This window comes from Nicotiana tomentosiformis, chromosome 5, assembly GCF_000390325.3.
Source record: "Nicotiana tomentosiformis chromosome 5, ASM39032v3, whole genome shotgun sequence".
NCBI lineage: Eukaryota > Viridiplantae > Streptophyta > Magnoliopsida > Solanales > Solanaceae > Nicotiana > Nicotiana tomentosiformis.
The window spans coordinates 11120346-11135461 of record NC_090816.1 but is presented as its reverse complement, the minus strand read 5'-3'; the positions used below and the strand labels follow the sequence as shown (position 1 = coordinate 11135461).

General features: G+C 40.9%; 1 protein-coding gene across 1 annotated transcript; it reads left to right on the top strand.

Moving 5' to 3' along the window:
- The first annotated feature begins 320 nt into the window (after nt 1-320).
- On the top strand, nt 321-1376 carry LOC138891921 (uncharacterized). Its single transcript, XM_070175609.1, has 2 exons — nt 321-389; nt 849-1376. Exons 1-2 carry the CDS (start codon nt 321-323, stop codon nt 1374-1376), a joined length of 597 nt encoding a protein of 198 aa, XP_070031710.1.
- Nucleotides 1377-15116: the final 13740 nt, after the last annotated feature.

The window sequence follows — 15116 nt, the reverse complement described above, 5'->3', positions numbered from 1 at the left end:
TTTTCGACGGCTCGATCGAATTATAAGCTGATGTTTTCAATGGACTCGATCATGACGTATGCGATAGTTGTCCCATTAATTTAGTCTTTCAAGGTATTTAATGCACGTCAGACGGTGGTCGGCCACCGCTGATACTGAATCGCCACGGTAGAAACCTATAAATAGCCCTTCCATTTTTCATTTACCACTTTTACATCTTCAATCTCCCCAATTTTCTTACTCTTTCTGCCTCTATTTCGTCGCTTGTAGAGTCGCCTTCATCAGCGTTTGGCACCATCAACCTTTCTTCTTCCTTTGCTTCTTTTTTTCCTCTTTCATCAATGGCAAAAACTTCAAAAACCGTACTTCGGAAGGAGAAAGCTTCCTCTTCACGGCCATCCGGCGATAAGGTGCTGGTGATGCCGCCTCCCCATAAGTATGTTCCTGGCCCGTGTACTCTGAAGATTGATTTTAAGGTTGAAAATCCTTCATCTGTTCTGGGTCGATGTGAGCATGTGTCGATGTACATGTGCTCGATAACAGAGGGCCATCTCGAGGTTGTGAGGAAAGACTGCAACTGGGGTCCCGAGGTTGTGTTGCAAATTCTCTCTCGAAGAGAGCGTCATCACTCATGTGGAGGGTTTTTTAAGTGTTTATACTTACCCCTTCACGTTAATATGGGCAGAGGCTCTAGTGTAGGGGACCCTTTTCGGGATTTCTTTACTGGAGTCGATGATGCTTCCGACATTAGTGACGCTTCTCTTCTCCTAGAAAAGGCCCAACGTTTCATTTTGCGGGTAATGATTTTACTGTGCTTGGTTTCTTCGTTCTTTTTTAAACTTGACTTGTGTTTTTTCCCAACTATGCAGGCCATTAGCAGGTTTCGAGTCGACCTCAGCCAGTGTGAGGTCAAGCTTCAGAAGGTCTCAGGGGAGAGAGATGCTTTGCGGCTTCTTTGCAGCCAAAACGACGAGGCTATAAAGGATCTCCAAGCAAATTTGGCTAAGGCTGGTGAAAAAGAGGCCGGACTAGATAAGCAGGTGAGCATCGTTCTGTTAGAGTATGGGTTTGACCCAACTCTAGAAGCTAACCCTTCGTTATCTCAGTTGCAGCAAAAGGTTGAAAAGATCGGGTTGCTTCGGGAAGAAGTCGATCAAATCAAGGCCGAATGTAACCGGTGGAAGGCGACTATCGACCGCCTGGCTACAGAAAAAGAAACCATCTTGGCCAAATTATTATCGACCGATGTTCAGCTTGGAAGCGTCAAGCAAAATGGTTCGGCTCAGGCCAAGAGGATCGAGGAGCTTGAAACACGGCTTGCTGAGGCCAAGGCGAAGGTTGAGTCGTCGAAAGTCATGGCGGACAAGTCCATTGCCGTGTATTGGGCCGATGCCTAAGCCGCTCAAATAGAGGCATGAGAGGCAGCGGATACTGCCGACACTCAGGCACATTAGGTTGCCGAACTTGCTAAGTGTCGGTCTCGGAGGGAGACCCTCGAGGAGATGGACGCTCGAGGTTTCGACCTTGCTAAAGAGATAAAAAGGGCTAAAGAACTCGAAGCTGAAGCTGAAGCCTTGGCTTCTGATGGCGATGATGATGATGATGATGATGATGATGATGGTAGCACGAGCTGGTTCGAAGATGGGCGGAGCCCGGTGGAGAATAGACCGCTCTCGATGATAACTCGTAAGCTTAGCCCTTAGCTTCTTCTATGTTGCATTTATTTATGTAAACCATCCTTGTATATATATATATATATATATATATATATATCTTTTTCTTTTACTGACTTGCTTCGTGAAGATTTTATTCATGCCTTGCGGATGTTTTCATGAGGATTTAGGTGATTTCATCTAATTCGACCTTCGTAGCCTTTATGGCCGAGTGAGTGTTCGCTCGAGCTCGAAATAAAAGTAGCCCACATGCTTAGTGGTCAAGTGGGCGCTTGCCCGAAATCGAAAAATAAAAGTAGCCCACATGTTTAGTAGTCGAGTGAACGTTCGAACTCGAAGTAAGATAGCCTTTAGGTTTTGATAATTGAGTGAGTGATTGTTTCAAACTCGAACTCAAAGTATATTAGCCCGTAGGCTCTTACGATCGAGTGAGTGATTGCTCGGACTCGAAGTAAAAATAACCCTTAGGTTTTAATAATTGAGTGAGTGATTGCTCAAACTCAAAGTAAGATAACCCTTAGGTTTTAATAATTGAGTGAGTGATTGTTTCGAACTCGAGCTCAGAATATCTTAGCCCATAGGCTTTTTATGACCGAGTGAGTGATTGTTCGAACTCGAAGTAAGATAGCCCTTAGGCTTTTAATAATTGAGTGAGTGATTGTTTCGAACTCGAGCTCAGAATATCTTAGCTCGTAGGCTTTTTATGACTGAGTGAGTGATTGCTCGAACTCGAAGTAAGATAGCCCTTAGGCTCTAATTTGAGTGAGTGATTGTTTCGAACTCGAACTTAGAATATCTTAGCCCTTAGGCTTTTTATGACCGAGTGAGTGATTGCTCGAACTCGAAGTAAGATAGCCCTTAGGCTTTTAATAATTGAGTGAGTGATTGTTTTGAATTCGAACTCAGAATATCTTAGCCCGTAGGCCTTTTATGATCGCTTGTATCAAAAATCCCTTTGATGGTGGTTGGCCTTTAAGCCTGTTTGAATCATGAAGCAGGAAAATCTTTTCAAAGTATGAGATATCTGAAAAAGAAGTTCTCCTTTATAAGTCATTACATATGTGTTTGTATCTTGTGCCAGAGTTCGAGCGAAACTACGTGGGCATGGTTCGTTTTGACCATTTGGCCCTTACACTTTTCTCTATCGAGACCCTGTTTGTCATGAATTTGATATGGAGCAACTTTCTTGTGCCGAACTTGATTTATTCGCTTGGTAGCCCCTAGTATTCGAGGTTGATTATGAAGGAGCCTCAGATACTATTGATTTGTCCCCGGGTAGCATATAGTTGTTATCTCGTTAAAAAACCTTGCTGGAAGTACCCATTTGGGATAAAAGCCGAACTTAAGGGAAAAAGAGTACAACGCGTGCTTTGAAACCAGAGGTCTTGATGTTTTTCATCGAATTCCTGCAATGAGTTAGTGTCGAATGTACGTATATAGACGATAGAGGAGAAAATCATACCTTAATAGTAATATCGTTTGAGAAGCGATATGTTCCAATTGTTTGGTAACAGTTTTCCATCCATTGCTCCAAGTTTATAAGACCCTTTCCCGACTATATCGAGGACTTGATAGGGTCCTTCCCAATTTGGGTCGAGCTTCCCTTCATTAGGATCTCGAGTGTTAACGGTGACCTTCCTTAGGACCAAGTCCCCGACCTTGAAATGACGGAGGTTGGTTCTTCTGTTGTAGTACCTTTCGATTCGTTGTTTTTGTACATCCATTCGAACCCGTGCCGCCTCTCATTTTTTATCTAATAATTCGAGGCTAGTATTCATTGCCTCGTAGTTTGATTATTCCGATGTATGTCGGAACCTTGCGCTTGGTTCTCCGACTTCGACCGGAATTAGAGCTTCAGATCCATACACTAGGGAAAATGGGGTTGCTCATGTACTGGATTTGTATGTTGTCCGATATGCCTAAAGAACTTCGAGAAAAATTTCTCTCCACTTTCCTTTAGCTTCGTTCAATCTTTTCTTTATGTTTTGGATGATAATCTTGTTCGTTGATTCGGCCTGTCTATTCCCGTTAGGATGATATGGTGTAGACACTATTCTTTTTATTTTATGGTCTTCGAGGAATTTCGTCACTTTACCGCCGATAAACTGTCTACCATTGTCGCATGTTATTTTTGCTAGTATCCCAAATCGACACACGATGTGGTCCCAGATGAAATCTATAACCTCTTTTTCTCTCACTTTTTCGAATGTCTGTGCTTCAACCTATTTAGAAAAATAGTCAGTCATAAACAGAATGAATTTAGCTTTACCTGGGGCCGATGGTAGAGGGACGACGATATCCATTCCGCATTTCATGAATGGCCATGGAGAAATGACCGAATGAAGCTGCTCTCCGGGTTGATGGATCATCGGTGCAAACCTTTGACATTTATCACATTTTTGAACGAACTCCTTAGTGTCCTTCTCCATGCTATCCCAGTAGTACCCTGCTCTGATGATTTTGCGAATTAATGGTTTGACGCCGGGGTGGTTTCCACAAGTGCCTTCATTAACCTCTCGTAAAACATAATCGGTGTCTCCTGATCCCAAACATACCGCCAGTGGTTTGTCGAACGTCCTTCTGTATAATGTTCCATCTTTAACCAATATGAATCGAGAAGCCTTGGTTCGTAGAACCCTCGATTCTTTAGGGTTCGATGAGAGTTTTCCGTACTTTAAATATTCAATATACTTATTCCTCCAATCCCAGGTTAAGCTCGTGGAATTTATTTCGGCATGCCCATCCTCGATTACAGATCTCGAGAGTTGAACGACAGTCCCCGAGTCGATCTTATCTTCCTCGACCGACGACCCCAAACTGCGTTGGCCTCACAGTTTTGTTCTCGAGGCACATGTTGTAGGGTCCATTCTTTAAAACGGTGTAGAGTTACGTGTAATTTGTCCAAATACCTTTGCATCCTATCTTCTCGAACCTCAAATGTTTTGTTTACTTGGTTTACCACTAGTAAAGAGTCACATTTGGCTTCAATGACTTCTGTTCTCAGGCATTTAGCTAGCTCCAGACCTGCAATCATGGACTCGTACTCGGCCTCCTTGTTAGTTAATCTAGTGGTTTTGATGGATTGTCTAATAATTTCACCTGTGGGAGGTTTCAGTACGATGCCTAGCCCGGACCCCTTCACATTTGAAGCACCATCTGTGTAGAGGGTCCAAACCCCCGACGACGTACCCGATTTTAACAAAAGTTTGTTTTTAACTTCGGGTACGAGGGTTGACGTGAAATCGGCCACGAAATTCGCTAAAATTTGGGACTTGATGGTCGTACGAGGTTGATATTCGATATCGTACCCACTGAGTTCGACGTCCTATTTGGCCAATCGACCCGATAATTCGGGCTTGTGCAACATATTGCGAAGTGGGTAAGTGGTCAAAACGCATATGGGGTGACATTGAAAGTATGGTCTTAACTTTCTAGAGTCGCTTATTAGTGCAAGTGCTAATTTCTCTAAGTGAGGGTATCTAGCCTCTGCTTCCCCTAAGGTCCGACTTACATAATAAACAGGAAACTGTGTACCTCTTCTCGAATTAGGACGCCTCTTAGCGCGATTTCCAATACCGCCAAGTATAAGTACAACTTCTCATATGTCCTCAGAGTTTGATTTAGTGGTGGGCTCGATAGGTACCGCTTCAATTGTTCTAGTGCCTGTTGGAATTCCGGGGTCCAGGCGAAATCGTTCTTCTTTTTGAGTAGAGAGAAGAATTTGTGGCTTCGATCTGATGACCTCGAAATGAACCGGCCTAAGGCAGCTATCCGCCCGGTCAGCCTTTGCACTGCTTTCACGCTATCCACGATGGTGATGTCTTCGATGGCCTTAATTTTGTCGGGGTTGATCTCGATTCCCCTATTCGATACTATGAAACCAAGGAACTTGCCCGATCCAACCTCGAAAGCATATTTCTCGGGGTTGAGCTTCATGTTGTATTTCCTTAAGATCTTGAACGTTTCCTGCAAATGAGTCAAATGGTTCTTTGCGCGCAGGGACTTAACTAGCATGTCATCAATGTAAACTTCCATCGACTTACCTATTTGTTCTTTGAACATTTTATTCACTAGGCGTTGGTAAGTAGCTCCTGCGGTTTTTAGCCCGAATGTCATTACATTATAGCAATAGGTTCCGTAATTGGTGATAAATGAAGTCTTTTTCTGGTCCTCCGGGTTCATTCGAATTTGATTATACCCGGAGTAGGCGTCGAGAAAAGTAAGGATCTTGTGGCCGGCTGTGGCATCGATCGCAAAATCTTTAGGGCATGCTTTGTTTAGATCTTTATAATCTATTCACATTCTAAGTTTGTTCCCCCTTTTAGGGACTACAACTACGTTGGCTAACCACTCGGGATATTTTACTTCCCGAATTAACCCTATTTTGAGAAATTTAGTTACCTCATCCTTTACAAATGCGTGTTTTACCTCGGATTGAGGTCTTTTTTTTTGCTTCATCGGTTTGAACCTAGGGTCCAAGATCAGCTGATGCGTTGTTATCAAGGGTGGGATCCCTGCCATGTCTAAATTGGACCAAGCAAAACAGTCTATGTTATCGATAAGAAATTGAATGAGTTTTTCCCTGAGTTCGGGGGTCAATCCCGTTCCCAGGTATACCTTTCTCTCGACCAGATATTCGATTAATATAACCTGCTCCAGTTCTTCGATCGTAGATTTGGTGGCGTCGGAGTCGTCGGGGATGATGAAAGCTCGAGGTGTCAGAAAGTCTTCCTTGACATCCTCTATTTCCTGTTCCACCGGTTCGGTCGAGACTGGTGGCTGTGATAGCTATTTGGTTTCTCGTCTATCTTTAGTGCTCAATCTTTCCGAGACCGATAGTATTGGTATCGATGTTACCTCATCGACCACAAACATTTCTTTCGCAGCATGTTGCTCCCCGTATACTATTTTCATGCCGTCTGACGTAGGAAATTTCATTACTTGGTGGAGGGTTGAAGGCACTGCCTTCATATTGTGGATCCAAGGTCTTCCGAGTAGGGCATTGTACCTCACATCCCCTTCGATTACGTGGAATTTGATATTTTGGATGGTTCCAGCTACATTCAGTGGTAGAGTAATCTCCCCTTTAGTTGTTTCAATAGCCATATTAAAATCGTTCAAGACCCGAGCTGCGGGCACAACTTGATTCTGCAAACCGAGCTGCTCCACTACCCAAGATCGGATGATATTCGCAGAACTACCTGGATCCACTAAAACACGCTTAACTTGAGCTTTATTTAATAGGATAGAAATTACCAGAGCGTCGTTGTGAGGTTGAGAGATGCCCTCGGCTTCTTCAATTTCGAATGATAAAGTGCCCTCTGGTACATAACCTCGAGTTTGTTTTTCCCCTGTGGCCGGTATCTTGCCGTAATAGAGCACGGGTCCCTGCGGAGTATCGACCCCACCGATGATCATATGAATGATATGCAAAGGTTCCTCTTGTTTATCCTTTTTGCTGGCGTCCCTTTCTCTGAAGTTATTCCTGGCTCGGTCGCTGAGGAACTCTCGAAGGTGGCCCTCATCGAATAGGCGGGCTACCTCTTCTCTTATTTGTCTGCAATCCTCGGTCCTGTGGCCATGTGTGCCATGATATTTGCACATCGAATTCAGATTTCTTTGGGAAGGGTCAGTTTGTATGGGTTTGGGCCACCTAGTATCTTTGATTCTTCCGATCGTCGATATAATGCCCGATGTGTCAATGCTGGAATTGTACTCCGATAGCCGAGGTGCCTCTATAGGATCGCCATATTTATCGAAGCCACTCTTGCTCATAAGCCCCCGAGAATTTTGTCCTCGATCACTCCTTCGATTGTTCCGAGCGGAATTGCGCGCTGAGCCATTGTTCATTCGATCTGCGACGTACGGTTGATATCGGTATCTGTTCGACCTTTGTTCTCTGTCGATATCCCTCTGGTTTTTAATAGCTTCCATGTACTGGTGCATGGATCCGGAAGGAGGTCCCAACTGGTCGTCTTCGACCCTAATTTTTGACTGATATCGGTTGTGTACATCCGCCCAAGTTATTGTTGGATACTCGATCAAATTTTGCTTCAGCCGACGTGATACTATTGAACTTTGCTCGTTCAACCCTTGGGTGAAATCTTGGACGGCCCAGTCGTCAATGACAGGTGGCAATTCCATGCGTTCCATTTGAAATCGGGACACGAACTCCCTTAGCATTCCATTACCGCTTTGCTTTACTTTGAAGAGGTCCGATTTCCTTGTTGCAACCTTTATGACACCAGCATGTGCCTTTACAAACGAATCCGCTAACATGGCAAAAGAATCGATGGAATTTTGGGGCAAATTATGATACCAAATCATCGCTCCCTTCGAGAGGGTCTCTCCGATTTTTTTCAATAACACAGATTCGATCTCGTCGTCTTCCAAATCGTTATCCTTGATGGCACACTTGTAAGAGGTGACATGTTCGTTGGGATCGGTCATACCGTTATATTTGGAAATTTAGGGCATACGGAATTTTTTGGGGATTGGTGTTGGGGCTGCACTCGTGGGAAAAGGCTTTTGGATGAATTTCTTCGAATCCATCCCTTTTATCATTGGTGGAGCTCCCGGGATCTGATCAACCCTGGAATTATATATTTCTACTTTTTTTTCGTTGGTTTCGACTCGTTTTGTGAGTTCCTCGAGCAATTTGGTAATTTCGGGAGTAGTCCCCGATTCTTGCTCGTTTGACTTCATTATGGCTAGCTCCGTTCTGTGGGTGATTTCCCGAAGCGGATCGGGCTCCGACCTGCTTTGTACCTGAGTTTGGCTCTGCAACTGAGCTATCGCTATTTGCTAGGCTTGTAACATCTCGAAGATCATCTGTAAGCTGACTCCGATCTCCTCCACGTTATGGGCGTCTCGAGCTACTGATCGAGTACCGCCCTGAATGCTTATTTCCAGTTCGAAATGTTGGTTCGCCTCAAGAGCCACTTGTGAATTGACATCTAGTGGTACTTCGACTCGAGCTTCAGTGACATCGTTAAGTGGCCTTCCGGCCCTGGGTATCAAGTTGGTTTCATCTTGAAGGCCGGCTTCGTGGTTGATAGGTAAAGCCATGAAACGAGGGTTTGCCATTGCTGGTTCGGAGTTATAAAGTGGTGCGTATTGCGGATTTGTATCAAACAACCACTTTTATCCTCAGCCCCACGGTGGGCGCCAAACTGTTTACCCGAAAAATCGGATATAATTGAATTTATAAGTAGTTCTAAGGATATGTTATATAGCCTGACATAAATCGTACATAGACGTGGAAATGTTTGGATTCTTGGCTATAGAAATGATATATAAATTATTGAACTAAAAGAGTGAGTATGTTGAGTAAAATAGCTTAAGAGATTTATTCTTCAATAAATAGTAGTCTTTTCTTACAATGTGTGAATGCCTGTGGTTATAGTTGTAATTGATAGAAAGATTCATTAACGTAATTCAAGTTTGTTCAGACTGGAATTCTTGTGATATTCTGATTAATTGTTATTTAGCATGATGTTGGTTTAATTTGATAATGTTATGAATTGATTAGATATTCTGGTTCTCAAAACTCTAAGTTGTCTTGTCGGCTGAAATTGACTGGGCCCGATGCTCCAACAGGTCCAGTTTCCGTTCCCTTATGGTGGAATGGAGCTTTTGGACCCTAATGTGAATATTTTATCAAGGCCCAGTTTCATGAAAACTATTGGGCCCAAGACCTACCCTTTTCCATGATTTTCTGTTGGTTACCCCCAAGTTGCAAAGTAATTAGATTTGGAGTTGATTTGAATCCTTTACCGTTTCAGACTATACTAATCATCTCAATGGAATCAAGTTTATGCTAGTTATAGGTGAGAATATCATTAGAACCATCATGTTGTTTAAATCAAAGGACTGAAATACTTAACAGATTAGTTTTAGTAAATTACTAATGTACATGTTTTCCCAAAATAAATTCCATACTTCGACACCTCACAACAATCCCAAATGTAAGTTGTTAATTCATAAATATCCTAGTTTGCTTTAGGCGAGTAATTAAATCATCACGAATATGGGTACGATTCCCCTGGTATAGTCGTGAATCGTGATACATAATTCCTCAATTCGTGTGCGGATTTTATGCGACTCGATCATAACTTCAAATAATAATAAAACAAACATGTTGTAGATTGCGGGTGCGTTTTACGTGGCGCGATTTGCAATATGTACAAAAACAAACGAGTGCGCGATATCGCGACTTGTTCAAATAAATTTCATAAATACTAAAAGCAGTTAAATAAATAATTGAAAGCGTTAAAAGATAAAATGCACAATAGGTTTATAAACATGTAATAAATTAGATAATTAGGCCATTTATTAATTGTTAAGCGACTGTGTTAAAACCACGAAACTCGGGAGTGCCTCACATCTTCTCCCGGGTTAAGAGAATTCCTTACCCGGTCTTCTGTGTTCGCGGACCATAAATAGAGTCATCTTTCTCGATTTGAGATTTTAAAATAAACCGGTGATTTGGGATATCATAAAAATTATTTCAAGCGATGAATCTAATTAAAAAAATAATTATATTTTGATTAATGTTACTTTAATTGAAAGAACTCCCTGTCGCTCAGGAAAAAAAAGGAGGTGTGGCAGATCACAAGTTCACTTCTTACGTATGAAAGCAAGAAAAAATGGTTGTCTTGATTGGAAGCTAATACAAGGTGTGATTATTGATGGTACAATTATGTTGTATTTTATACCCATATCGAGATGGTACGAAAGACGATTATGATTTTACGAAAGGCAGCGGAGAGGACAAGTAGGGATCTCACTAAGAAAAATTATATTGTATTTAGATATTACAAAGTTTTTCCTGTCTGTATGAACTTTCATTTTTGCATTTTAATTATAAATGTTCGTAGCTCAATAAGAACTTGGAGATTTCACAATAAATAAAAAAAAGGTTTAAATAAATAAAGGTGTCGAGTGTCATAATCTAACACATCTAACCCATGATGCATATATTTCTCCAATTCGTGAAATATTTTACTTAAAATAAATAGAAACTTAAAATTGAAAAGGACAGAAAAAGGTATATACGGTGGGTAATATACCCCAATACAACATTGACTCATTGAGTAGGTGGAATACATTAGTACTCAGTTCAGCAAGATCTGGAACGAAAAGAGGAACTAGTCCTTTAGTAGCCAAGATCTGGAACAAAGATCTGCCATTCAAAATCTCCTTCTAACACTTAGAGAATTTTGAAGAACAGGTTACCATTAAATAAAGTGCTACAAAAAATTGACATTAACACTATCTCTAATTATTGTTGTTGCATGACTCCAGTAGAGGAAACTATAAATCACCTATTTGCTACTAGCGAGACAACAAAAAGGATATGGACAACAATTGCTACACCTCTGAAATTCCAACCACAAGGTAGCACAATTTTCAGCATCATAAACCAATGGTGGAGCATGCAAGCAAAGAATTCCATCCACAAATTTCTCCTACAAATTACCCCAATCATGATATGCTGGAAATTATGGAAGGCAAGATGTGAAAAAAAATATGGAAACAAATCAATATCAACTTTCAGGATATGCCAACAAGTGTTGTTTCAGGCAAAGGTCTCTTCGGGAAAAAAGTACAGTCAAATGGATTGGGAATGGCCATGGAGCAAAGTATGTCAAGTTGTAGAAGCCTACAAGCCAAAAATTCAAAGTTTGATGGTTAAATGGGACATGCCAAAAGGGGATGCATGGAAGCCGAACACAGACGAAAGTTCCATGGTTAATTAGGGTAAAGCAGGTGTTGGTGGTGTTGTTAGGAAGAGAAATGGACAAATGGTAATGGCCTATGCCGCACCTATCAAATTCTTAACTAACAACTACTCGGAGGTTCAAGCGACACTAAAAGGAATCCTTTGGTGCTGCAATCAAAACTGCACTAACCTCACCCTTGAAATGGATTCACTGTTGGTTGTCAATATGATACTAGGGAAATTCAACCCTTCATGGAATCTGTACAATGACATCTCCCAAATTCAAAATAAGGTATTTCAATATGGCGTCTCTGTAAAGCACTAAGGGAAGGAAACGAGGTGGCAGACTCGCTATTCAAATATGCGACTTCAATTTCTGATAGCTAATTATTCTTCAATGAAACTAATTTGCCTAATGAAGACAGAGGCGCCCTTCGAATGGACAAAATGCAGATTCCAGCCTTTAGGATAAGGGCAAAAAAATATTCTGGTTAGTTTTTCGAACCACCATAAGCACCATCGGAAGAGCTACAATGTACTTGAATCCTCATTCCTCCGGTAGCTCTTCCCTCTCCTTTTTGTAATGTGCTCGCACAACTCAAAGCCTAGGTCTTAGTCAACTACTGTTACATGTATTTGGCTATTTATTCCTTGAGGTTTTGGTTTTATGTCCCCCTCATTTGTATCTTTTGCTTATCATATAAACAAGGTAGGGGTCCAGCCAAAAAAAAAAAAATGTTTCCCTACATGCTCGACTCTTGTTGGACTTTTACCTGTCAACGTAATTTGGAATATTAGCTATTCTTAGGATTTCATTTCAAACTACTAAGAAATTTTCAATTTGTAAACGAAATGAAAATAACTCCCATCAGTTTAACAAATTTCTTGCTCGGAATGTTAATTAGAGATGGAGACTGTGATGGGAGGAAGAAAGAAGAAAGGAGGAAGAAGTCAGCGAGGAGAAGAAATAAGTAGTATTAATGTTTTAGTTGTGAAGAAATTAGTAGTTTCATTTGGGAACCTCTACCAAATTATCATATCACTTGTCCCATTCTTTTTGTTTCTCCTTTTCCCCCTCACCCCTACCTCAAAAGCCTTTTTAGGGTTTTTAATGATCATGTTTATGTCCTTCAACTCTATAGCTTAACGATTTCTGAACTCCTTAATTAAGCATTGATAGGTTATATGTATTCCTATTATGTTTTAATGATCTAACAAACTTATTGATAAGAATCAGATAAGGAATCTGTTACACATCCTCAAGTACTTAAAGAACAACAAGTCTCAGTTTGGGGACGTGGTTCAACTCTTCAGAATCAAAGGAACAATAGGGGGAATAGATGGCCACCAGTTCCCGTGGTGACTGTACAAGTCAACTCCTCACAATTGTAAAGTGCTGTCTGCAGACGCAACCGTGCAAAAACAGTGCAACAGTCAACTTTATGGGGAATGCCCTTTACCTAACTTGCTTACATCATTCAAGTGATATCACAAATGGGTTATTTACATCAAGAAAAGGTAAAATAAAACACTTGCAGATTCAAGAATCGATCAAGCATTTTCTCTCAAGTATGTGCAAATCTTGCAAGTGATTCTCAAGGGCATCAAGAACAAAGAACAACATAACGAATGACCAGTTTTATGTATTGAGTCATTACATGTCCCTAATTGTGTTGCGCCTTTGTTAAAGTACTTTATTTGTAATTCTCACTTAGCTTAGTTAGAAGCATTGTGTAGGAAATCTTTATACAATCATAAGCCTTGTGTTTGTGTCTTGGCTAGAGTTAGTCGAGTTGTAAGTCTTTGTAATAGAGTTATTACAAAGTGGCTTGTAATAGAGTTGTTATAAGTTAGTGAGGGATTAAGAGGTTAATTCCTAGGTTACAATAGGTTGTAATCTAAAGTTTGCTTAGTAGTAAAGTTGAAATCCTACAAGGGTAGGTCGTGGATTTTAATCCCGTGAGCTAGGAGTTTTTCACGTAAAACTTCTTTGTGTCATTCACCTACTGCAGTGTGCGTGTGTTCTATAGAGAACCTAGTTCTCTATATAGTTTGGTGGACCCTTAGTTTCTATCAATTTGTATCAGAGCAGGTTCTTTCTATCAAGCTAACACATAGAAAGGATCCCCATGGCTGCTCCACCAAATTTTGAAGAAGGTCAATCTACCTACAGACCACCAAGGTTCAACGACCAATACTATGGATGGTGGAAGACAAGAATATATGATTTCATCATGACTGAAGATTCTGAGCTCTGGGACGTTATATGGATGGACCCTTCGTCCCTACAAAGACCATTGGTGACCCAATAGTAACAGTTCCCAAAATAAGTAAAGAATTCAATGATGCTGATCGTAAGGCCATATAGAAGAACTTCCGAGCAAAAACAAATTCTCATATGTAGTATTGGACCAGATGAATACAACGGGATATCAGTATGTCAATATGCTAAGGAGATCTGGGAAGCTCTCCAAACATCTCATGAAGGAACAACTTAAGCAGTCAAAGATTTACATGCTTATCACAGAGTACGAGCTTTTCAGGATAAAGGACGACGAGTCCATCTAGGACATACACACTCGCTTCACCTCCATCATCAACGAGCTCCATTCTCTGGGACAAATTATTCCAAGTAACAAACTAGTCTGGAAATACTTAGTGTATTACCCAGTTCCTGGGAAAGCAAAGTAAATGCTATTACGGAAGCAAAGGATTTACAGAAGCTGACCATCGATGAGCTCATTGGAAATCTGAAGACGTATGAAATAAAGAAGAGGAAGAATAGTGAGAGAAGAGAGCCCAAAAAGGAGAAGAACCTAGTCCTCAAGATGGACATCAATGATTCAGGTGGTGAGGATGCTGATATGGCTTACCTGACAAAAATATTCCGAAAAATAGTTTGCAGAAATAGAGGTATTCCAAAGTGGGGCAGTTCCAGCAAGCCAAGAGGCTATAACTTATGTCATAAGTGTTCACTTCATCAAAGATTGTCCTCTCCTCAAGCAAGATTAGTACAAACACAACTCAGACAAAGCAGTTAAGAGGAACCAGGTTCCTGACAAACGATTCAAAAGAAAAGATATTGCCGACAACGTTGTGAAATAAGCTCTTGCTGCATGGTGAGACTCATCTAGTGAATCTGGCGAAGATGATGACAAAGGTGACAGCTCCATGATGGCAGTAGAAAGTGAAACAACTGAATATGACTCTATCTTTGCCATGATGGCTCAATCTTGATGATGACGATGACGATGACGATGAGGTAAACTTTTTAGATGTTCAAAGAAATCTGAAGTCTTACTCTCCAAAAAAACTTATGTCTTTGGCAAATGTTTTAATCGATGCTTAACATAATCTTATAAATGATAAAAATGCCTTAACTATAGAACTAGAAGAAGTAGAACATGTGAGAGATGATCTAGTAGTTGTTGTGGTGGGCTTAAAAAAAACATTGAGAGTTTGAAAAAGGAAAAAAAATACCCTAACTGAAATAATTGCAAACATAGAACATGAGAAAGATGACCTAATGGTTGTTGTGATTGATCTAAAAGAGACTATCGAGAGCCTCAAAAAGGATAAAGAAGCCTTGATTGAGAAAGTAGCTAACATAGATCATGAGAGAGATGACCTATTAGTGGTAGTATTAGACCTAAAGGAAACAACTGATGAGCAAAGATGAAAAGGCAGTCATGAGAGTACTCGAAAGGGAAAGAAAGTTGCAAGTGAGGAAATTCTTAGGA